Source organism: Antrostomus carolinensis, unplaced genomic scaffold (genome assembly GCF_000700745.2).
Source record: "Antrostomus carolinensis isolate BGI_N321 unplaced genomic scaffold, ASM70074v2 scaffold11146, whole genome shotgun sequence".
Classification (NCBI taxonomy): domain Eukaryota; kingdom Metazoa; phylum Chordata; class Aves; order Caprimulgiformes; family Caprimulgidae; genus Antrostomus; species Antrostomus carolinensis.
The window spans coordinates 20,656-44,711 of NW_010322519.1; the positions used below are offsets into that span (position 1 = coordinate 20,656).

Genomic DNA, 24,056 nt, shown 5'->3' on the forward strand with positions numbered 1-24,056 from the left:
TCCACTGAATTTTCAAAGCAAGAAATAAATTCAGTTTTCTGTTTGGTTTCACTAATGCCTTTGTGACTAGGTGAAGTAAAAAGACAGGAACACTTATTACATTCCCAAATATTAAGCATTGCCATTGGGCTTCAATAAATTTTGTAGCCAAAGTGTACCCAGGAGTGATTTGATCAATTTGTTGGATGATTTGTTATCACATTTCTTTTAAAATTTCCCATAATCTAAATTCAGTTTTTCTAAAACTGACCAATTCTGGGACTGTATCTTCAAAAGTCACAGATCCTTTAAGTTACAGACTAGCTGTGGATAAATGTAATGTTAATAAATATAACCATATCTCTGGATACACTGATGGGCCACTGTCCAGACACTGATCCAATTCTCTTTTGAAACAGTTAGAGACAGATTATAGAGTCAGAAGTATATAGCATACTAAATCTAAACTAGAAACTTACACAATATGATACTGCATCACATTTAATTTGAATGTTAACTGAGGTTTATTTTCATTGAGATCTCTAAGTTCTACCACCATTATTAGAGTATGAAGGAGGAATGTGAAGACATACATATTCAAAGTATTTTGCTTCCTGTATGTACATTTTTTGAAAATAAGAGATAATCCCATAGTCAGTTAAATGAAGACTAGAACATTAAACCAAAAAAACCCCTTAAAATTTTCATTAATATGCATTTAGCACTATATAAATACTGGAATACTTAAAAAATCTGCTAACCATGTCTTTATTAATTTAATTAATTGTATTTTTATTTATGAATCACAATTTCAGAGTGTGGTTTATTAGGTCTAGCTTCTGCAATTTCTTATTTCTCTAAAATAAACTAACAAGTTTTGTAGAAAAGTTTGTTGAACATTTCAGGTGGTATGTATTTCCCTTTTTGCCAACTGATCATAAAATATTTAATAATTATGTTTTAATTGTATTAAAAACATGTTTGAATTAGAGATTCCAAAAAGAGGAAAAATAGAGATCCTGTGTCTTGAACTTCACTACCTACCATTCTTACTTCTCACAGGGGTAAAACCAAGCTGGAGCAATCAAGAATGCAGCTCTGGTGCTTTTTAACCAGGTAGAGCAACGTGTCACCACTTTCACACAGGTTACCTAAGCAAGTTATACATATATATGTATATATATATATAATCACTTTTTAATGGATTTTGACTGGCCTGCATGCTCTTCAGCTATGTACCTTCCCTCTCCATTGCAAGATAGTAGAAACATGCACAGCTGCTCTCTGCTGAGTCATGGGACTCACATCACAGCATGGTCAGGCGGGATTGGCAACCCCAACATACATTTTTTAACTCTGCTAATGATTTTTCTGGATATTTTAATACAGTATTTAGCAATAACTGCATGCTCTACAGGTTTTGAAGTATGGATCATAAAAGTACTGGAATGTTATACGTTCAAGAGGCCAAAGAAAAAGGGAGCATGCATAGTTTTTAAAAAATAAAAACAACCCTTTTTGATTCAGCCCTTATAAATGTTAATATTTAATATGTGTTAAGTGATTTATGTAATGATTACTGCCACAACTTAAGCTCCTTAATGAAGAACATTTAAACTACTGCCATAGCTACTCACATAAAAATTACACTGTAATACTTTTAAATCTACTTTTAAATGCACTGTAATGCAAATCTTCAAGATGCTAACAAACTACATTCCGTATTCATTTGGGCAGTGCATATCTTGAGTTTTATAAAGTGTAAGCAGAGCAGTTTCATAATTGCTAAAATTATACTTAGCAAATAACCCCCCTTAAAAAACTCTCAAAGCAAAGCATTTTACAATTACTCTTTTCTTAAACTCCTTCATAAACAGCGGTATTTTGGAATGTGTTTCACAATAGCAGTCTGTGACTGAGTTTGGGGACTTTACTTGGTGTAAATTAGAAAGACTTCGGAGTATCGGCATAATTTTTATAAAATTCCATGTATATTTACCCTAGGGATTTTTTTTTTTTCATTATAGGCAATTATAATCTCCATTCATGCATAATTGGCAGAGCCTTCAGGAACAATGATAGCAACTACTGCACAGGAGCTAAAGTCATATGAAACTAAGGACGTTAAATTATCCTAGTAAAACTTGACATCAAGATTTTATTGATGGGATTGAGATTTCAGTCCTATAGCAGGATTCAAAGCTGTTGCCTTGAGACAAAGTCTCGCTGGCTTCAAAAGGAAAACCAAATGGTTTGTTTTGTACCACTGATCATAGAATCATATAATCTTTTGGTTGGAAAAGACGATTACGATCATCTAGTCCAACCATAAACGTCGTAGTGTAGTGTGATCTATCTGTATAATATCACAGTATAAACTGTCTCTGGCAGAGATGCCAGAAGAAATTAATATTGGTGTGTATTCTGAAGATTCTCAGATTTTACCGATTAAATTTTAAACCAAGATATGCTTCAAACATCAAATAAAACTCTAAGGAAAGATATTTTAAAAGTGGTTTTCTTAACATTATATAAAAGTCAAGTATCATAAGATATGAGATTTAAAGTCAGTTATTCTCAACTTTGGAATCATTGATCCCCACTATTTTATATTTTGTCACTCAATTACAGTGCAGCTTTTGAGATTCAAAGGATAAAACCACATGGCTGAATTATTAAAGGCAATTTGTAATGGCTGAATCCCTTTATTCTATTGTCACTTGAATCATTAAGCCGTTTGTAAAGCTTTAAATTTTAGTAGCCTGCTCTTGCTCTTATTGAAATCTAGAATGAAATCAAATGAGAGCAAGACTGGGTCTTAAGTGAATGCATTTTCTTGTAAATGGGCACATTAACTTGCTGTTGGTCAAAGCTTGTTTTAATGATCTAAGCTGTTGAATAGAGATGCACTGCTCTGAAAGGACAGTATGGAGGCTGATTATACATATATTAAGCAAGTATGTGGGTTGGTGATGAAGCATTTTTTCATGTTATATTCTATACAATAATATTTATAATAATATTTTCAGAAAAATATAAACCCATTGAGGTAGTCTTATTTTTTTGTTATTTTTGTGTGTGATTTCCACAGTATCGCTCAGGCTTCTGCTCTAGTCAAGCATGTTGTTTCGCTGATTCAGGCCTTGAGAATGCTGCATCATAAGCAATTGCTTTCAAATGTACCCTTGTAAAGGAAAATGTAATATCACTGAAGATGCAAATAAGTATTTACAGGGCATGGCACGTTCTAGAGGCTGATAATCACATTTACAAGGTTAAAAGAAGGTTGTATCAATCCATCATGTATCTGAAGTTTCCTATTAGTTTTACTGATAGGAAAAAAAATCATTAAAGTCGGCTTATTTAAAATGCAATGGTTCTTTCCTAATTTAGGGTCTTGAAACAAAGAAGCGGAGTTTTATTAACTTCATGAGTTGGTTGGTTTTTTTTTTATAACGCAATTTTTTGAGATTATTTGAAAAATAATGAAGAGAATGATTTATATGAAAAATAATGAAGAGAATTATAGTAGGCTTTTTTTCAACCAATTATAAATTGAACTTCTGTCACTTGTTTTTTAGGAAGTATGCTGACAGGACTATATCTGCAACAGAGTTTATATGGGAAGAAGCAGTTAAAAAATTGACTGCCTTTTAAGTGGCACTCACATATTAATAATTGATTCTTACTATGAACCTTTATCTTGCTACTATTAAGTAATTGATTTAATGATGATGGATCAGGCCATGAAATAGTTTTAATTTTCCTAACTTGAATGTGACAAATTATTATTTTCACAATATTTGGTTTTTATTTAATGAAGAAACTGCCTATAATTTCAGTGACAGGTTTCAGAGTTTTTTCTTTATATTACAAGGATATATAATAAAAGAAATAATTAATAACTCTTATTTCCTTTTTAAAAGAGGGCCTTATGTGTGGATAATAAAGTGGCGCGCTAATAATGCTTAATATAGTGTACATTAATGTGCATTTTGGTCTGTAAATGTAATACAGAAAGCCAAGTTTTAAATGTTCTCACTATATGAGGTACACTATATTTTATTTCAGACTTACTGATCTATATGACGAGTAATAAAATTATTCCATTTAGAGACAATATGGCTGTAACTATTTTACATATATAAATTCTGGAAATCATAGTGGAAGCGCAGTATGAAAAAAGAAACATAATATTTTAACATGTTTACTAAGCAAAAATTAACCATTGGAAACATCCAAATCTCAGTGTATTTATCCAAATCTTTTCACATTTGTCCGTGTGATTTTCCAGGTACAAAAGATCATGATATTTAAAAAGGGAAAGAATGGTTTTCAAACTCATACCTGTATGCCTGTCAGAAACATTTTCTATTATGCAACAAGTCCTTTATTTTTGGTCACAATGCAGTAACAGCCATGCAACCTGAGGTCTGAGTGATCCTATATCGACTACATTTGCATGTGTGTGTGAAGGGCAGCTTCTTGAATCTTAACTCTGAAATTATCCATCACCCAACACGAATTTTTTTTTTTTAATCTTCGTTCATCTCATTTAAGAGTTGAATATGAGGAAAGAATTGCTTACCAAACTATATAATGACATATGTTCCATTTACTTCATTTCTGGCAGAAAAAACGCCCTTAGCTCCCAATGCATTTTCCTGAAGGGACTGAATTTTAACTGAAAAGTTAAATAACTAGTTTTAATTTGCAACAGTGTCTCTGAAGGAAAGAATACATGGAAATGACTCTTTTAAAAGTTTTGATTATTAATTATTGAAAAATAATTCCAATAATCTGATCAGTATTTTTTTATTCTAAAAATTTAACTCCCTTAAAACTAAATATGAAAAGTACTTGGAATTAATCATTCTTTCAAAAAATTTGTATAGAAATTTCTTAATATAGGGCACGATCAGATCTGCTTAGCTGTAACTTAGTGACCAAATGCCCCTTTGTTACATCAGTGCCTGTACAATTTAAAGTATTTAAGTTAGATGTGCATTATAGATCTCCCTCAAAATTCCTGTGTGTTACTGCTACATGGTATAAACCAGACGTATTTTGCTGCCATGCTTTTTTTAATGTTGCTTAAAGATTACAAGCTTTATTTCACAGTAAAAGAGACTGTATTTCGGATGAAAGCATTTAAAGATGCAAACAGTGTTGACAACTAAAACCAAGTTATAAACTCTATGTCCAATTACTGCATTAGTTGTGTGCATCTTTAGCAGGTTTGTCCTTTCTTAAAAGGACTAAATTATGGGCAGTCTTGCATGACTGATAAACCGCTTGATCTGATCCAAATTTCAATGCACTTAGTCAACTAAGTTACTTAATTTCAGTTGCTTTCTATTACTCTTCAGTTCTTGCAGTTTTCAGATCTAGAAGTGTTTTTACCATAGTAAGGACTACAGTGTTTCACTGTACACAAAAGCAGTAGAATGACAGAAAAAATCAGGAAAGGACCTCAGGAGGTGTCTCAATATGCACAGGAGACTGGAATGCAAAGAAGATATTTCAGATCTGGTAATTTGTGCTTACTGCAAAAATTAAACTGTGCAGAAATTTGCCATTAAATACCATTAAATTTACAACTTTCTAATCCAGATATGGTGTATGTTTGTGAAAACACCATCTGTAGTGGACATGAAGATATATGTGGAGCTTTCTCTTAGTTCACTTCACTGGGAAACTAAGACATTTTCAGTGTAATCCAGTATAGTAAAGATAATTAAATAACTTGAGAGTGGGGCACATGCAAGCTCTCCAGTTTTAATACCACTGAGAATACTTCAGAAGTCTTATACGTGGATCAGGTTAGTAGTCAAATTGTATTTAATTGTTCCCTATGACTAGATAAACTGGGAAACAGAACTATACAATGTACATTTCATTACTATGTTGTTACTTATGGTGATGCATATTTATCAGTATAAATTTAGCATTCCTCAAAAGTCAGAGACGGCATGAGTTGATCAGTAGCATTTTTTACAGAATATGTATCTAATGAGAAATAATTGTTCTGTGGAACTTTACTTGCAGAAACTAAATGCATCCAGTTCATCAGAAGGCAGCACAGTTGATATTGCCCCTCCTGGAGAGGGTGAACAAGCAGAAATTGAAAGTGAAGAAGCTCTTGAACCAGAAGCCTGTTTTACAGAAGGTTGTAGAATAACTGTTAACTTAAGAGATGTATGAGTAAAATGTCATTATTACTAGGCATGTTTAGGTTCTGGAGACTTTCAAATCCAGTGGACCTTCATGATCTCAACAATCAAAAGAAAATACTCTTAGCCTAGAATGCTGGAAATCAGATGCCAAAACATGGTTTCCCTAGGCTTTGATTAATTTTATCTGCCTGGACACTGCATACATCTTGTAACTAAGAAACTTCACTAACTTTTCTACTCTTAAAATCCTTTTCAGTTATTTGAAAGGGCCCTTGAAATTTGGAAAAATTATTTTTTGTGAGACTCTATTAACAAATGGAACAGTTACATGCCAACAGTCAAAAATATCAATGATTTTTTGATTGAGTCTACTCATAATTATATCTAGTATTTTCTGGTTTCTTTCCAAATTATTTATCTAAATTCAGGATCCTATAAAAGAGGATCCCAGTGTTTAATTAAAAAAAAATATATAAAATTTGTTAAAGCTTCTAACAATGTTGATGCCGCAATAAATATTGCCATTGAAATAATTTGCTTTTGGATCCTCATATCTCTTAATCTAATGCAGGTTGTGTGCAGAAATTTCCATGTTGCCAAGTAAGTATAGAGGATGGCAAAGGAAAAATTTGGTGGAATCTTAGAAAAACCTGCTACAGCATTGTTGAGCACAACTGGTTTGAGACCTTCATTGTTTTCATGATTCTCCTCAGCAGTGGAGCACTAGTAAGTAGAAGAATTTTGCATATGCTTAAATATTTAGATATCTCCTTAGAAGCAACAGCAAAATTCAAATTTTCTTCAGAAAGACCTGTTTTGCTCGGAGCTGTATAAAGCTCCCTGCATTTCATCATTTCAGGATGGAATGAAACTTTGCTCAAACTTGAAAAAGTCTGTTCAATTTCACATGCACATTTTTAGTGATAGTTTTGGTTTACCACTTTAAACTTGGTGCAATTTTATTTAAGCCAGCATAGCTGCTCAAGATGAAATGGCCTGCTAATTTTCAGCATATTTGTCAAGAGATTTGAGTACAAAGGACCATTGTTAACTGTGAATATATAGCTAAATTTATGATTTTAAGTCCTTAAGTCTGAGGCTCAGCCACTTCTTGGATCCTGCTTATGAAAAAACATACAAAAAATGGAATAATTACTTCATTCTGTTCCTTTTTTGGAGACAGGAGATAGGGAAGAGGGTGACAGAAAATTAAACCTAACAACCACTTTACAACAAGATTTACATTACCAACCTTTCCAGCTTTACACAAGTTGAACACGTGCTACAGTATCAATGTGCATAGTGTACATTCTAGCAAATACACTGCTCTTTAATTTGACTTCTAGACTTAAGTTTGATTGATGGAGGATAACATGTAGTCTCCCTAAGTGGTTTCTAGAATGGAATATACATATCTGGAACAGATTTTTTACAAGAAAGGGTTTTGTGTGTGTGTGTGTGTGTGTGTGTGTGAAGGTTTATTAATATCACAGTGGATGAAAAGTCATTAGTAAAACAGGATATATAGGTATTCAACCCCAGATAGGGCAGAATACATAAAGTTGCTCCAAACTGTAGTATGGTTATAGATTGGAAATATGTAAATTAAAAGGATGCAGGAGAACAAGGGGAAATACTAACTCTGACCTACTTATTTTTACTGATTTATTCCTTATTTTTATCATGTATATTATGTGAAAAATTAGTAATACCTGAATATATTTTTCTCATAGGCTTTTGAAGACATATATATTGAACAGCGCAAAACTATCAAGACCATGTTGGAATACGCTGACAAAGTTTTTACATATATTTTCATTTTGGAAATGCTTTTAAAATGGGTAGCATATGGTTTTCAAATGTATTTTACTAATGCCTGGTGCTGGCTGGACTTCCTGATTGTTGATGTAAGTACACAGTCTTTAATGTTGTAAAGTCCTTTATGGTGTCAAACTCATTCCTACTAAGTAATCTCCTCATAAACATGCAAAAATAATTCACATTGTATAGTTATACTGCATTATTAATAGCCTGCAGTGATCTGGATGTGTTATTTATATGCCAGAAGGAAAAGGATGGCTGGCCATCAATTTGTTCATTCTTCATGGTTAATAATTTCATACCCAGGATGTATCAAACTTGAGATTTTATGAGGAAAAAAAGCTAATTTTGAAACATTCTATTTTTAATAGACTCTGATCATACTACCTTACTTCGTAGCAAATAAGATACTATATTGTGCAAGTTTCTTCTACAAACATTGCTGCTTTGCAAGTGAAAAAATACATTTGGTCCAGATTTCATCTGAGTTCTCAGAACTTCATTCCCCAAAACTATCCTCTTATTATTTTTAGTAAAACAGAAAGACAGTGTCTATTTGGTCTAAAAATTAATTAGTTTTAACAGCCTGACAATCTGCAAAGGTTAAATAAGCAGGGTTTATGATAGAAGAGAATACAAGATTTCTTGGCTGCCTTCGCAGCTGTGATATACTTCTGTGCAAAGGCCTTGCTTATGTTGTCAGAGGGATCAAAGCTGGTTTTACTCTCAGAGTATTTTAGTCTCTTGCCTTCACACATTATCTGACCCAGTTCATTGGCTATACATGTCCTCTCAGTGTGGAAATGAGAGATGGCATCTCAGGGCAAATGTGCATTTATAGTAATTTCTGCCCAACCTACTGTATTTCTTGAGAAGTTTGCATAAATCCTGATCCCAAAAATACTTATTCTTTATGAATATATAATAGAAATGTATCAGATTTGTGAGTCCCAGAGGAAAAAAAAAAACCTAGCTAGATTGGTCCATAATTCAAAATGGAAGACCTTATCTTTTTTTTAACCTGCCTAAATTAGTTTTGTTATGTTAATCTCTAGCTTGTCCTCGAAATCAACACTAGAATGAAGCCGTGTGAATGGTTTTCTTAAGAGGATGTTAATGCTCCCTTCCAGGATTATGTTAAGAATGGATTTATTTTTAGATAAACTACAACTCATGTTTTAATTATTCTTTTTGTAACATAAACCTGAACAGATTATTCTAAGCCATACTCCATGGTTCCATAGCAATATCTTAGCCTTAGAGATGCTGTTATCTGAGCAAGCTCTCAGAATTATAAACATCATCATAAATAACGAAGCTTATTTTGCCAGCTTTTTACCCATAATTTTTAATTTTTTAAACAAAAGCATGACTAAATGAGATTGGAATCTTCTACTTCTGAAGAATTGTATTCAACATTCAAAGTGGTAAAAATGTCGTACTGTATGTCTCAGGCTAATTCAGCAATTCCTTTAGCATCACCAGAGAGCAGTTGAAAGAAATACATGAAATCATGTAATCTTACTATAGAAATGCAGAGAATCTACACTGCTTTAACAGGCAGTTTGAACAGGTGTGATTCAGTGGCATCCTCCCCGTGAGAACACCACTGAGCCTTTCTTCATTAGAAGTGACTAAAGTTAATCAAATTAATTCCATCCTCTAAAATTATTCAAGAGTAAACACTGATATTTACATACCTGAGTCTCACCATGAGAAACAGCCATAGTTGCTCTCAGTGATTGTGATCAAATGACATTTTAATAATCAAACAAAGAAATGTCAATTTTCAGCTCTGTCAGTTTACAGCCATGACAGATGATTTGGTACATCTGGCTACCTCAGTTTAAGACCTTATCATGCCATCTCTCCACCCCACTCTTCTGCTATATGCAACAATATCTGTAGTAAGGAGCAGATATTTGGGTGGTGTGCCTTACCTACCCAAAATCACAATCTGACAAACTAATTCACTTAGTTAACATTTATCATTGGTTTAAGTTAAGAAACAATTTTGGTTGCAAGCAGCTGAGAAGCAGGGATGTATTCACTTTTTTGGGGGATACTAATTCTGGCAGATGCATCCAACAAAGGCTTGAGACAGCAATATCTTAACCCAGCACGACTAGATGCTATAGAGCATGTCATCCTGTACCTCGTTTTTTGCTCTTACCTCTTTTTACAGAAGCCATCTGTCATGAGTTTATGATGTCTAGGTTTTGATGTACAGCTGTAATGACTCTAAGTTGTCTTTGACACATAAAAGGCTAAAAAATAGGACATCAGGGGAAGAGGTAGGGAATCTGTGAATACCCAATGAGTTTGTCAGTTATCAAATTTGTTTGTGTAGTTTTCTGCTATAATATGAAATCTTAGATAATCTTAAGGGAATAGTTTTATGCTGTATATTTCTAAACTTTATAAGATAGTCCTATAATTTGGTATGGACACTTTATTTCTAAATTATTGTGTTAATAAATTGTACTTGAATGAAATGGAAATAAGAAACATTTAAATCAAATCATGTATTTGCCAAATACTGTGGGGCAGTGATGAAGCTGTAAATAGAATAAAATCTTTGACCTTGCTGAAATTGCTCATGCCTTATAAAATTCCACTGGGTACAGTTTTTGAACAATTAAATGTAGCAAAACAACCCTCCAGTTGGGCTTGTTGTAGAAGCTGGTCATATTGATGGCTTATATAATATTCATACAGCTAGAAATGTTTCATGCTTTTTGTTGAAACAGTTAAACTAATTTAATTAAACTCTGCTCTCAACCTTTTAATTAGCTTTTCAGAATAATTAACTGCAGCAACATTCTGGCAAAAATCAGGGTCACATTATACTAATATACTAAATCCTGTATACACAGAGTAAGAAGGAACTGCTGCCCTAACATATTCATAACAAAAATAAGAAGAAATATGAAGATGAGCATATTGATGTGTTGGGAAACTAGATACAGAAAGAGATGTCACTTTGTCTTCCTAGACTGTGTCATATGTCTTTATGTGTATCCTAACATGGTACACTATGATAACATTAGATAATCCAGAAATTAATGAAATTAATTATTTAATTCAAAGGGATATTCAGATTATATATGCATGAAACTATATGCATGAAACTTAAGGCCCTTCCTTTGCTCTAAGGGAACAGAATCATAGGTTTCAATTATGCCTCTTAAAATGTATTTTGAATAATTGCCAGTAAAATACCATAAACTAAGAATTATTCACCAAGTATATATGCAAAAAAGATATTATCTTAGTATAGAACCATAACATATGAAAGGCTACATAAGACATAAGAAAGTGAGTTTTTTTCCCAAATCTTGCAGTTTATTTTTATTCCTAGTTAAGTGTAATACTTGAACATTTAAACTACATGAAAGATAGGATAAGCAGTGTTGGAAATGAGGAGGGCCATATGCTACTGAGCACCTATAATCAAATCACATAGTAGCCACCTGACCAATTAGCACAGAATTCATATGGATTCAAATTTTATGCCTAAATAGAAATAAAGTCAGTGTGGAGCTGTATGACCAGTCGTGTGGCTCAGATGACAACCCTGACTGAAGATCTTGAGCAGGGCTAATTGTGATTGCTAAGTTTCAAAACATTTTTTCAACAGATAGTCTGCATTAGAAGAGCCATACACAAAAATGTGGACATACAACCCTCCAGTTTTAGGAGATAAATGTAAAAATTATTTCCAACATTTTGAGTTAATTTTCATTGCTTAAAAGTACTGCATCTACATGCATTCCTATCTCAAAAGAAAGAAATTAATGTATTTATTAGTGTACAGAGACTTTTAGTTTCTCATCTACTAGTGACAAACAGATAAAATAGAAGACAGAAGAAAAAGCTAAGATGACTGAGAAAACTGGAGCAGTACAAACAGCTGTATATCCTTATGCTGTATACACAACAGAATTAATATCAAAGAATTCCAAGCAAATCTTTGCCTCTCATTTGACCTGTCCCTCAGAGGAAAACATGTTTTTTACAATAGATGAAGTCTTTCTCTGTGCAATGACTTCAGGTTTATGATGTAAAAGCAGTAACATCATGGTAAGAAAGCTGCAAATAGGTTGAAATGGAATGCACAAACTAGGCTGAGAATGACTTAAAATCAGAACCTAAAAACTGCCAGTATACAGAGTGCCACTGAAGTTACAATAGCACAGCTATGTAGCTAGCATGTATGGAGTCTTGTTTGCAAAAGATAGCTAAAGCATAGTGCTAGTTTGGGGAGAAAAGTATAAAATGACAGGAGACATTAGTGTGTGTTCAGTTGTAAAAGAGGTATCTTGCTGTTCCAGTGAAAGACATATTTTTAATACATATTTCACAGTTTATTTTTATTCCATAAAATGTGCTGTCTTTACACTAAAGTTTATTGGTCTAGCTAGGTATCTTGATGTGAGTGAATCAATGAATATTCTATTAAAAATACAGAGAATTCCATGTCTTGTTATCTCTGGAATATATTAAGAGTAGCTAAGGATAAAAAAAATAACATTCTCACTCTAGAATCATAGGACAAATACATTGTAATAATGACAATTTTTAATAGCAATAATTGACAATAAGTAAGGTAATGGCAGAAACAATAATGTTTTCTCTTGTAAGTGAACAGACCAGTTAAAGACTAAAGAAAATCACTATGATTTTCTTTTTAGTATGCTTATAAATTACAGAATTACATCCTGACATAATCCAGTTGAAAGGTACAGATTATGTGAATTCACTGAAATACTATTTTCTGTTAGATTAATTTACATTGCAACATGATAATGAATAATTGATTTCTGTCTGCTCTCAGATTGTCTTTTTGAGACATGAACTTGTAACTTCTGTTTGTGACTCATATGTTCTTTATGAATACAAGTAACATAGGAAACCACCTCTTCATATAACGGGCAAAATCTTGCCACCATTATCAGTGAATCCCTATTTCTGTACAGCCAATTATTTGAAGAACTAGCTAGACTGAGGTACAGAAATGAGCATTTGAAGGATTTTTTCAAGGACTGCAATATGCCTATGTTCTTTTATGTCTTCTATGCTTTTGGTGGTAGAACTGAATAAAATATGAATAAGGTATGACTTCTGTCTCCAAAACTGCTCAAAGTAAATTAAATTCTTTCACATTAACACTGTTTAAAACTCAGTTCCACTTGAGAAGCAAATTAATTGCTCTTTCCTGAAGTGGATTGTCTTATAATAAAATCCTGGTAACATGAATCAGGGGCTCACTACTATTGTAGACAGTAAAGCACTTACTGTTATAATGCTAGCATCTGCTAATATCTATCCCATAATATTTTCCTATACTTAGAAGACAAAAAAAAAATATTGAGAGAGTTGTCCGGCAAGTGAGAAAGTACCTGTCAATATATATTTCATAGATACCCTTGCTATTGTTGCTATGAATTATAACAAAAGCTAATTAATCACTACATTATTTAGCATCTTATTAGTGATTATAGATATTAATAATTTTGTCAGTAGTTAATAAACTATCCTAATGTATTCAGAATTTTAAATTGCTTGGAAGGTTGAACCTTAACGAAGTTTCTGCAAGTATGGTTACTTTGTCTTTAAATATTTCTAAAAATTTTATCTTTCAACAACAGTGTGCTTCCATCTGATTGGTTCCATCTGGCTGTAATAGGCATTGAATAGCATATATTCCTTTTTCAAATATGCCATCTGATGACCTCTTACCTTTCCAGCAAGTATGGAAATTGTGGGATTGGGCCTCCTATGTCACTATAAGCAAGAATGGTGTTCTTCCACTTGTCATTGTTGATCTTTGATGTTGATTGAATACGTATTCTTTTTAAATAAAGTGTAGAACAATTTTTATAATAACATTTTTTTCTGTATTTTTATAGGTCTCATTGGTTAGTTTAATAGCCAATGCTTTGGGCTATTCTGAACTTGGTGCCATTAAATCGCTTCGGACATTAAGAGCTTTAAGACCTTTAAGAGCCTTGTCGCGATTTGAAGGAATGAGGGTGAGATAAACTGAATGAGTCTGAATGAATATATGCATAAAAAATTAATGTAGAAGTGTGACACTCATGCCTTCTGCAAAGAACTCCACCATGGGAACACATGCAAAAATATGCGTAAAAAAGGCCTTCCAACCTGTCTTTCTGCACAAGAAGTGTACAGTTTACATTTGGAGATTAGACCTTGAGCTCATTAAATTTACCTGCTCACTGCTGCATGGTTGTATTATCCCAGCCCCCTGACTGTTAAAATTTACATTGATTTGTGGACCTATATAGAAAAGCAAAAAGCCATGAGGAATTTTAGAACAGGAGGTTGGGGTTTTTTTCTCCAGTTTAGCTGAGAACTATACCTTATAAATTTCTGTAGCTAACTTCTATTCTCTGTTAGTTTGTCAGTGGTTCAGGATGGAACAGAATTAGCCAGAAAATAAACCAGAACAAAACAAAAAAAGGTGAAGAAGCTGATTACAGTGACACACCAGAAATTAAAGATTCCCTGTGGCTCTCTGTCTACCTGCCTGGGGGAAAAAACCCATAATAAATACTGTAGTATGGGGTTGGAAGTATAGAAAGGGAGAGACAGGAGATAATTTTCTCAGATAGTTTCCTTTGCTTCATATGAATGCATCTGCTGCCATCTTACCTCTCCTCCTACACAGCTAAATCCTTCCTCTTGAGGAAATTATTATTTTAATATTCTGCCAATTTGACAAAAAAAACCATTAACCCCAGACTATTACAAGCTGTCTGCTGAAAATGCCGACTATGCTATTTCCTGGAAAAACTGATGCATAAAAATTAAACAGGTAATGTTATTGAGAAATGTTCTTTTAATCTTTCACCTCAAAATACCCAGATGCTGCAATACATGTATATAGTTTAGTCATAGGTCTTAAGTTTCCAAAGGAATAGTGTGGTTCCTGTCTGGGTTGAAGCTGCTGATATTCAAGAGATGGCCGTACCGGCCAGTGTAGGAGAGTATGTCCTCTATTGATCTCAGGCTCCTTTCAGTCACATTAGTGAACTGAAAAATACTACTATTTTCAAAACCATACACAAGAAACTACTGCAGTCGCTACTGATTTGGCAGAAAATTCTTGTCTGAATATCTGCAGCTTTCTTTTAGTTCAATCACAATACGTAAAAGAAAATTTTTGTCAAGGGATTTCATCTGATCTTTTACTCCCACTTGCCCATATAGAGTACCTCAACTGTATTAAATGCAGCCAATTAAAAAAAAACCCTAACAGATAAGTGTAAGAGGAACTATAGTAAGCCAGGTAATTTAAAACCCAAGACTTATAGCAGATGTTTTTAATAAAAACTAAATAAGATATGCTTAATTATGGTACATTGTATGATGCTCAAATACACTGGTGCCAACATACACAAAAAGTTTATGATAATAAAATCATTAGTAATTATAGTTTTACATGCAGACATTTTTATTCAGTCTTCCACATCATCATTCTTTGACCTTTTTCTGGTTTATTTTCTATTTATAGATTTTGATTTGTATTGTTGGAATTTAACATTTATTTCTCTCTTTTTCTCTAGAGCACACAAATTCTAAGAATCCATCTTGCTACTAACAGGTTTTCTTTTGCTTTTTGATTTTTTTTTTTAGACTTTTACATTGTCTTAATTTCTGTATTTTATTTCTCGCTTTTTTGCAATCTCATTAGTGTTTTAATTGAACTTTAAATAACGTTTCCCCCATAAATGTTAATGTACTATTTTAACTGTCCATTCCATATTAATACTGTATTAACATTTTTATAGTATTTGTATTTTTCTGTTCTTAAACTAAGTGGCTATTTTGTCTAATTTGTACACTAGGTGGTTGTAAATGCCCTTGTAGGAGCAATTCCATCTATAATGAATGTATTGCTGGTTTGTCTTATATTCTGGCTCATCTTCAGCATCATGGGAGTAAATCTGTTTGCTGGCAAATTCTATCACTGTGTCAACACCACAACTGGTGAGATGTTTGATGTCAGTGATGTCAACAATTATACTCAGTGTGAGGAACTCATAAAAAACAATCAAAGTGCCCGATGGAAAAATGTGAAAGTAAACTTTGATAACGTAGGAGCTGGATATCTTGCTCTGCTTCAAGTAGTAAGTAAATTTATATATTCTCTTTTGCTCTTTTTAAAGAAGTCTAGGAAAAAATGGGCAAGACTGTTAAATAGCGGAATAATTTTTTGACAGTAATGATGTACAGCTTACACAACTCTATTGCATTGTTACCTGTAGTTTTTGCATTAATGGTAGTACAGTAACTTTCCATTCCAAGGCTAGGGAATACAGTCTCATGATGATAATAATGTGAAAATAGTAAGTGAAAAAGGTACAAGAATCTTTTTAGTGGTGTGCAATATAAACTTCAGGAATGCATTTCTTGAGTCCTGCCATGGTGGACAGGGCTTAGAGGTCCTTCTAATTATTTAAAAGGTCCCTCCTCTCCTTTATGAGGTCAGTTACCTTGTAAGACAGGAGGGCAGACAGCAGCTTAAAAGAGGGCAGGCATCCTAACTGACTGTCTGGTCTGAAGTGAGCAGCTACTGCCAATGTGTCTGACATAATCTGTTCCTAGGCATCATTACACATTCATAGCAACATTCTTTCACAGTCAAAATCCATTAATCTAGGCACTTTGGGGACTGTTAAATAATTTTTTTTTTTGTCAACAGCCTGGTCAAGGTAGAGTGGATTTTTCTTCATGTCCATACTTATCTATGGAACTACTTTGTAATTTAGATGGTAAAAATAAAACTATATCAACCTGCTGTCTCCAGTCCAGATATTTGTTTAATAGGAGCTTGATCTTCCAGACCAGAAAGTGGATTTAGGGAAAGGAATCATAAATAATGCAAGATCTGAGACTGGGGCACCCAATGTTTCATGTAGCATGGAGCCAATTCTTTAAAAAACTTTCCCTATTATCATACTTCTGTAAGGGAAGAGAGAAGTAGAAGCTGCCCATGGGAAGAATAGGTATAGTTACCGACAGACAGATCCTAATTGAGTATTAGGTCTGATTAATCATATAACACTTTCTCTTGATGTTTGCAGATAAACAGAACTTGCTACTAAAATAAATGTATTTCATTAAGAAGTACATGAAACTGCAAAGACATTAAACTGTGGGTAAAATAGGAAAATGTAAAATATTTTTATGACAGAAAAGACTAATAATTTATAACTATCATATTCCACTAATATTTATTAAAGAGTCATAATGTACTAAATAAATATTATGTTACTTATAGTATTATCCTTGCAAAGTATTAGATGTTATTGTATTACATGGCGTATTCATTCTACTAATTACTGCTACTTGTACAAACTATAAATTGTATTTTGCCTTCAAGTCTTTTTCCTATGCACTGTGGTACAGAAATATATTTGTTCTAGGAACTGAGCATACCTTTTATTACACTAGAGGAATAAAAACCTTAGCTCTTTACAGGGTCCTTGGCTTAGAATTAAGGTTCTGATAGCTGATATCTGACCCAAAACACAACCAAGAAAGTAAACATGATGTTTAGATGATTGAGCTCTGTAGAATCACTCATCTATAACTTATGAAAAGGTGTCAGAAATGTCATGGGATAGTCACCAAGTTATCTAAGAATGATATGCTTGTCCCTTCTATCCCAGAGCACGTCAGTATCCCTAGCTGACCTTGATTCCCAAATTAACTACCTAGCTTAAAACATTTTGCATCTAAAGGCAATGTGACTCTCGTGCTGAGTACTGCTACTGAATGATGATTCTAATTCTCTGACTTCAGATCTTTTACCATAGCAAAACCATTCAGATGCATGTTAGTATCTGTCCAGAAGTTGTATTGTTGACTCCAATAATTCATGTTGTAAACTTGATAAAATGGTTGTCACCATGAGTGATTCTAGCATATTCTACCTCAACATCTCCAGCATTAACGTCTATCTGAGTCTACTGTTCTTTGTCTGCGAAGTAGGCATCTGCAGTTCCAAACACACTGTGCCTTGCTGATACCTTCAGAGCCTGATTTTTAATATTTTTTGAATACCTAACGTGGTGGTTTTAACCTGGCCAGCAGCCAAACACCCCACAGCTGCTCACTCACCCTCCAGAAATAGAATGGGGGAGAGAATCAGAAAGGTAAAAGTGAGAAAACTCCTGAGCTGAGATAAAAGCAATCTAAAAATTGAAATAAAATAATAATGACAACAATAATTATAATAACAGTAATAATGGAATATACCAATGAGTGATGTACAATTGCTCTCCACCTGCCGACCAATGCCCACCTTGTTCCCCAGCTAGTGATCCCAGAGCAGAGACAACCCTGAAACTGAAACTGAAATCTTGGAAGACAGAGAAGGAGCTCCAGCAAGAGCTTTCTGGCCAACCCTCAGTTATATACTGAACATGATGTTATATGATATGGAATATCCCACTGGCATACCCAAATGCCAATTTGGGTCTGTCAATCTATTATAGTCCCCCCTGAGTTTCTTCTCTACCTGTAGAATAAACATGGAAACTTGGAAAGTCCTTGATTTCTCAGCAACAACTAAAAACATCAGTATATTATCAACATTCTTCTCATAACAAATCCTATACCAAAACAAAAACATAGCACTATTCTAACTACTAAGAAGAAAATTAGCTCTATTCCAACTGAAACCAGGACACTAAAAATAATTTCTCAAAAAAACCTAGCATTACTATGAAAAAATATTTTATTATGCCTGTGTTATTATATGTGGTTTATATATGTAGATTTTTTTTATTAAAAGTTAAGGTACAAATGCTGTAATCTAGTTATTTTTCATGTTGTGAATTTTTATGGGGAAGATAAACAACTGTATTTTATCTCTAGGCTACTTTCAAAGGATGGATGGATATTATGTATGCTGCTGTTGATTCAAGAGATGTAAGTGTATGATCATCTGCTGGTTATATTCTGATATATGAATAGAGTATAGAATTTCAACAGTCACACATACAGTAACATTAAGAATTATAATCAGCACTGATACATCTTTTTTGCAGATACATTTAGTCTAGAAAGGAACTTTTATGCAACTTCATGAATCTTAGAATTTGTAGTGGAAAGAATTAATCTCACTTCCATCTGTTTAACCAAATAAGTTAAATTAACTGAACTTGGCTGCTTTTGGAAAAGTTAATGTTAATGAAAAAAAAAAATAAATCCTTGTTTGAGTGCATTTCTACACTCCAGCACATTGTGCAGTAGAGGTGCAGGAACTGAGATGTGGAATCCAGAAGAACTGAGACAATAACAAAATCCTCCTTAGAAATATGCCTCAATTTAATGGATTTTACAAAACATATACCCACTAGAAATTTATTGAAAGCATCTGTTCTTAGTGTCTGTAACACCACTCATGTAAGACCAAAAGAGTTCCAAGATTTAGGCGATAGTAAAATTGATTGATTCTGCTGAAAATACACTGAACGCAATATAAAATATTTAGATTTGTGCTGTTAAAATTTTAAGTACTAATGACTGCTCTCAGTCCCACATTGCTTTTTTCTTCTATACAAGGAACTTTGTGTACATAAATAAACATATCTGTGTACGCATTTACTTTAAAATTCCATATGAGCAATCATTCTGTCAGCTTCCAGTTCTCCAAATATTTATTGGAATGGACATGTTTGGTCTCTAATAACTGAGTGTAGTTTATTGCTTTTCTAGCTGAGATAGCATATACCTATTCATATATTATATACATTGGTTTTTATATCTAGTATTTTCATGGGTAACAAAATTTATAATATTTTGTAGGTAGAAGATCAACCTAAGTATGAGGAAAACTTGTATATGTATCTTTATTTTGTCATCTTTATCATATTTGGATCATTCTTTACCTTGAACCTTTTCATTGGTGTCATTATAGACAACTTCAATCAACAAAAAAAGAAGATAAGTATTCAAAATGTTTCCATAGTGCTATAAACTATTACCTATAATGAATTAATAACTTTTTAATGTAAAGCTAATAAAAATCAACATCTATTTCAAGTCCTTGAATAAAATTGTCTCTTTTTTTTTTTTTAACATAATCTGTGTTAAATCTGTGGGTGTGATTTTGATCTTTGCATTTCAGCATTTTGACAAGTGAACAGGTACAAATCATGAGCTGGTTCACAATAATTTCTTTTGATTAGATGTAATATTATCTGCTACAGGAGAGTTTATTTTTAATTAACCTTGAAGAATTAAGATAAATTAATTTTAATTAATCTTATAAACTGTTGGCACAATGTAAGATACAATATGGCATTATGTTCATACAATAGATAATAGTTCTGCAAATTGATTAAACAGTGGGTTAAAAGTCCAACAGACCTCACACAAATAGGCTTAATGATACAAGTAAAATTGTGTACAAAAGAGTTCTATTTTTCTAACACTTTCATGAGAAATAAGATGACCTTGTTAAGCACAAATACAATCTATAAATTATTAGAAATAATAAAGCAAAGGTATAAAAGGATATTTTTTCTGCATACTTTTGACATACAAGTATGTTTAAAATAATTATATTGATAATGCATATAGTTTTATGTAAAATAACTAAAAATCTAAAAATACAAATAGTCACATTTAAAATATTTTGAAGCCTCGTGATTCTTAGCCTTCAACTGCCAAAAAGAACTGCAACCTCAGGATCATTCTAAATCTTTGTATGATGTGAAAAAGTGGAAACCACTTGTTTTGGTTTTATCCAATCAACAAATAAAAAGCAGCAGTACCACACAGAATCTATGCTAAAAGTAAATTGTGAACTACAGAAATTTTTCCTTGTGAAGATATTCTTTAGTTTCTTAAAAGAGCCACAAACATGTCTGGGGGTACTTCCTCAGTTTCTACCAATTATGCCATGCTTTGGGCTTCGATATCCAGTTTAGCAGACAGTGACTTTTACAATGTGTTTCCATCCGACTTAGTTCAGACTCATCAATAAGCACAATTTACTTTGTACTGAAATTCAGTCAGTTGCACATCTGACTGGCAGCATTTGCATCTGCAAACAAAGGCTAATTTGAGGTAATCAAGGTTCCAGTGGTGTTTTAATTAATAATTTGCTATGGCATCATTTGGATTACTTTTCTTAAATTTATATAAACGGTGATTTTTTTGCTGTCATTAAAACCCTCAGATTAGACCCAAATACTCTCCCTTGACACTTGTACCTCAAAATTATGCCACTTTTAGGCCTAGCGAGCTGTTAATTTTAAGTCTATCGAGCATTTAGGACTTGTAAGGCACCAGTCAGGCTTCTATGCACTAAACATATCCTAATCAGCAAGTTATTTAAAAGCATCAGTAGAGTAAGAACCATTTTAGCCATGTCAGCAAAAGTGACATGAAGACACTCGAAAAACTCAACTGTCAGCCTGACAAGGCACCAGTAAGGAGTTCTTTTGTGTGCTATGAATGCATATGAGCATTGACGCTATAAATACCTGAAAAAAATCCCTTTTGTTATGTAAATCAAATACAAATGAAATATTATATTACAAAGAGACATACTGTATTTAAATGTTGTATGTGTGAACATGATAGTAATTAGTTTTGATATTATTTCTTTACTTTGGAGGTCAGGATATATTTATGACAGAAGAACAGAAGAAATATTACAATGCAATGAAAAAACTGGGATCCAAAAAGCCACAGAAACCTATACCAAGGCCAGTGGTAAGAGTGTTCTGATTTTAATACCCCTAATATTAAATACACATTTGGGAGTATTATTTTAGCCAACAAAAGGTTATATGTCTGGAAAGAAAATATTTTTTACATTTCTTTTCTTGTAAAGGTAGAACTTGTCCCTCCTTTTTTATTTCAGCTGACTAGATTGTTCATGTTTCATTTAAAAACATAACTCTGAAATATGAACGGTAGGATTTAATAAGGTTAATGTGATACACTTCATAATTCCCTGCCTAAGTCCTAGAAAAGTACCGTTGATTGGATCATTTACTGGTTCTTGTTACCCATGGATAAACTTCATTTTCTGTTTTTTTCTCCTCCCAGAGAATTTATAGGAAATGGGGATGCACTGGCCCTTGCTGCTGAAGACAGAAGGGGGCAGTGGTCACCTAATGTGAAAGAGAAAGACAGATGCAGATAATCTTACATAATAAAAGAATGCCCTAGGGAGTAAAGCATAAACTAGGATGAATTTGTCTCTAAGATAAGAAACTACTCTGTTATTTACTGAACTCCTTCAGTGTTTGGAAAAAATAAAATACTTGTTGCACCTTATGCACTGAGTGGTTAAAAATAGTCTTTCTAAGGAGCGACATATGGTAATTAACATTTAGCTAAGTACTAAAGGAAAACTAGGTTATTGCAGTCATGGTGTGTTTGAGACATGTAACTTGAGTGGTCCAATGATCTCACCAAGCACAATTAGTTTAAGGAAGAGAGAGACATCTCAGGGGGTTAGTATTCTAAAACCAGCTAAGAACAAAAATAAGAAAAATGAGTTTCTATTTGGGTTTCTTGCTGGGTATCAAGTTATACCACCTTTTTTACACCAATATCAATTGGCAATGTTATTACAATTATTATTGTGTTGTTTCCATTCCTGTCCCTTCAGTCAACAGTGGTACACTTCTTGATCCGCCCTAACAGGATGATACTCAAACCAGCACGGGGCTGGTGTACATTAACAGATGTATTTGGAATGGGTCTTGCTCTGCACTCCTAAATCTTGCAGGGGCTTGCTTTCCCATTTGGCATTTATAAAGACAAACATTTTCAGAGTATAAACTGTATTCCATCTTTGGTTTTGCAGAACAAATTCCAAGGCATGGTCTTCGATTTTGTAACCAAACAAGTATTTGACATCAGCATCATGATACTCATCTGCCTTAACATGGTCACAATGATGGTAGAAACCGATGACCAGAGCAAAGAAATGGAAACAATTTTATCCCGGATTAACCTGGTGTTCATTATCCTTTTCACTGGAGAATGTGTCCTGAAATTGATTTCACTTCGCCATTACTACTTCACTATAGGCTGGAACATTTTTGATTTTGTGGTTGTGATTCTGTCCATAGTAGGTAAGAGCAATTCCCTTCCAAGAGAGAACTAGTGGAAGGAAAAGAGAACATTTGTTTCAATAATGTTATGATACTGAATATGAAATTTTATGTTTCCTATATGACTTACATGTTGATTCAGATCTTCATACTTTATAGCATACAATGTATGAAATGCTGCATATGAGATTTTTAGCTCTCCTATTAGATTCACTATCATCTTCCACATCAAATGACATGGAGGAAGTACTTGGTGCAACAGATTATCATGTACAAATATAAAAAGGAATGTTTAGTGGTTTATGCAAACTAACCTCAAATTTGCTTTCAGTACTAAAACTGAAAAGTATGTGAAGGGTATGAAATTTTTAATTCCTTTTGCTAACTAAGGTCTTGGTGAATATTTAGATTTTGTGTCAACTAAAAGCTAATGACTCACTAAGGTGCAAATGAGTTGTGTGTCAAAACTTAAGTCTAAAAGAGTGATACACCTGAGAGAGGTTGTGCTGATTAAGTGTAGGTCTTCAGGTAAAACAAAACCACTAATTTGCAGAAATTAAGCTAATACAGACCTTCATAAAAGACAATGGCAATAGGCTCAGCTTCAAGAACTCATTCTAAGACAGGAATGTCTTAGAATGCTGCTTTAGGAATAACTGAAAGCTGAGACAGACATTAACTACCTTGTCACGAGCAGTCTTCTTTCTTTTACTTACTTCCCTTCCCCTAGATAGCATTTCAACAGAAGGAAGGTGCTTTCACCTTAGTAACAGCTTTCAATAAAATGTAATAACTTGTACGATGTTTTGCTACAGCACAGACTCCCTATACTGATTGTTTTGGAGACAGCAATAACTAAATCTTTCTATTGGTAATGAATGAATAAATTTAAAACATATTTTTAATCATCACTTCTTTTCTCTAGGTATGTTCTTAGCTGAGATGATTGAGAAATATTTTGTGT

At 33.2% G+C, this 24,056-nt stretch overlaps 1 protein-coding gene across 1 annotated transcript in view; it reads left to right on the plus strand.

The window, feature by feature from the left end:
• The window catches only part of LOC104517769 (sodium channel protein type 2 subunit alpha), a gene marked incomplete at both ends in the record, with an annotated part of 43,332 nt that extends 19,283 nt beyond the window's left edge, over positions 1-24,049 (plus strand). The window contains 10 exons of the mRNA XM_010170263.1: positions 6,028-6,148; positions 6,727-6,881; positions 7,889-8,062; positions 13,889-14,011; positions 15,851-16,132; positions 18,888-18,941; positions 19,821-19,958; positions 21,633-21,737; positions 22,843-23,113; positions 24,018-24,049. Coding sequence (XP_010168565.1) covers positions 6,028-6,148; positions 6,727-6,881; positions 7,889-8,062; positions 13,889-14,011; positions 15,851-16,132; positions 18,888-18,941; positions 19,821-19,958; positions 21,633-21,737; positions 22,843-23,113; positions 24,018-24,049 — 1,455 coding nt within the window. The remainder of the gene's footprint in view (positions 1-6,027; positions 6,149-6,726; positions 6,882-7,888; positions 8,063-13,888; positions 14,012-15,850; positions 16,133-18,887; positions 18,942-19,820; positions 19,959-21,632; positions 21,738-22,842; positions 23,114-24,017) is intronic.
• Between the last annotated feature and the right edge of the window lie 7 nt (positions 24,050-24,056).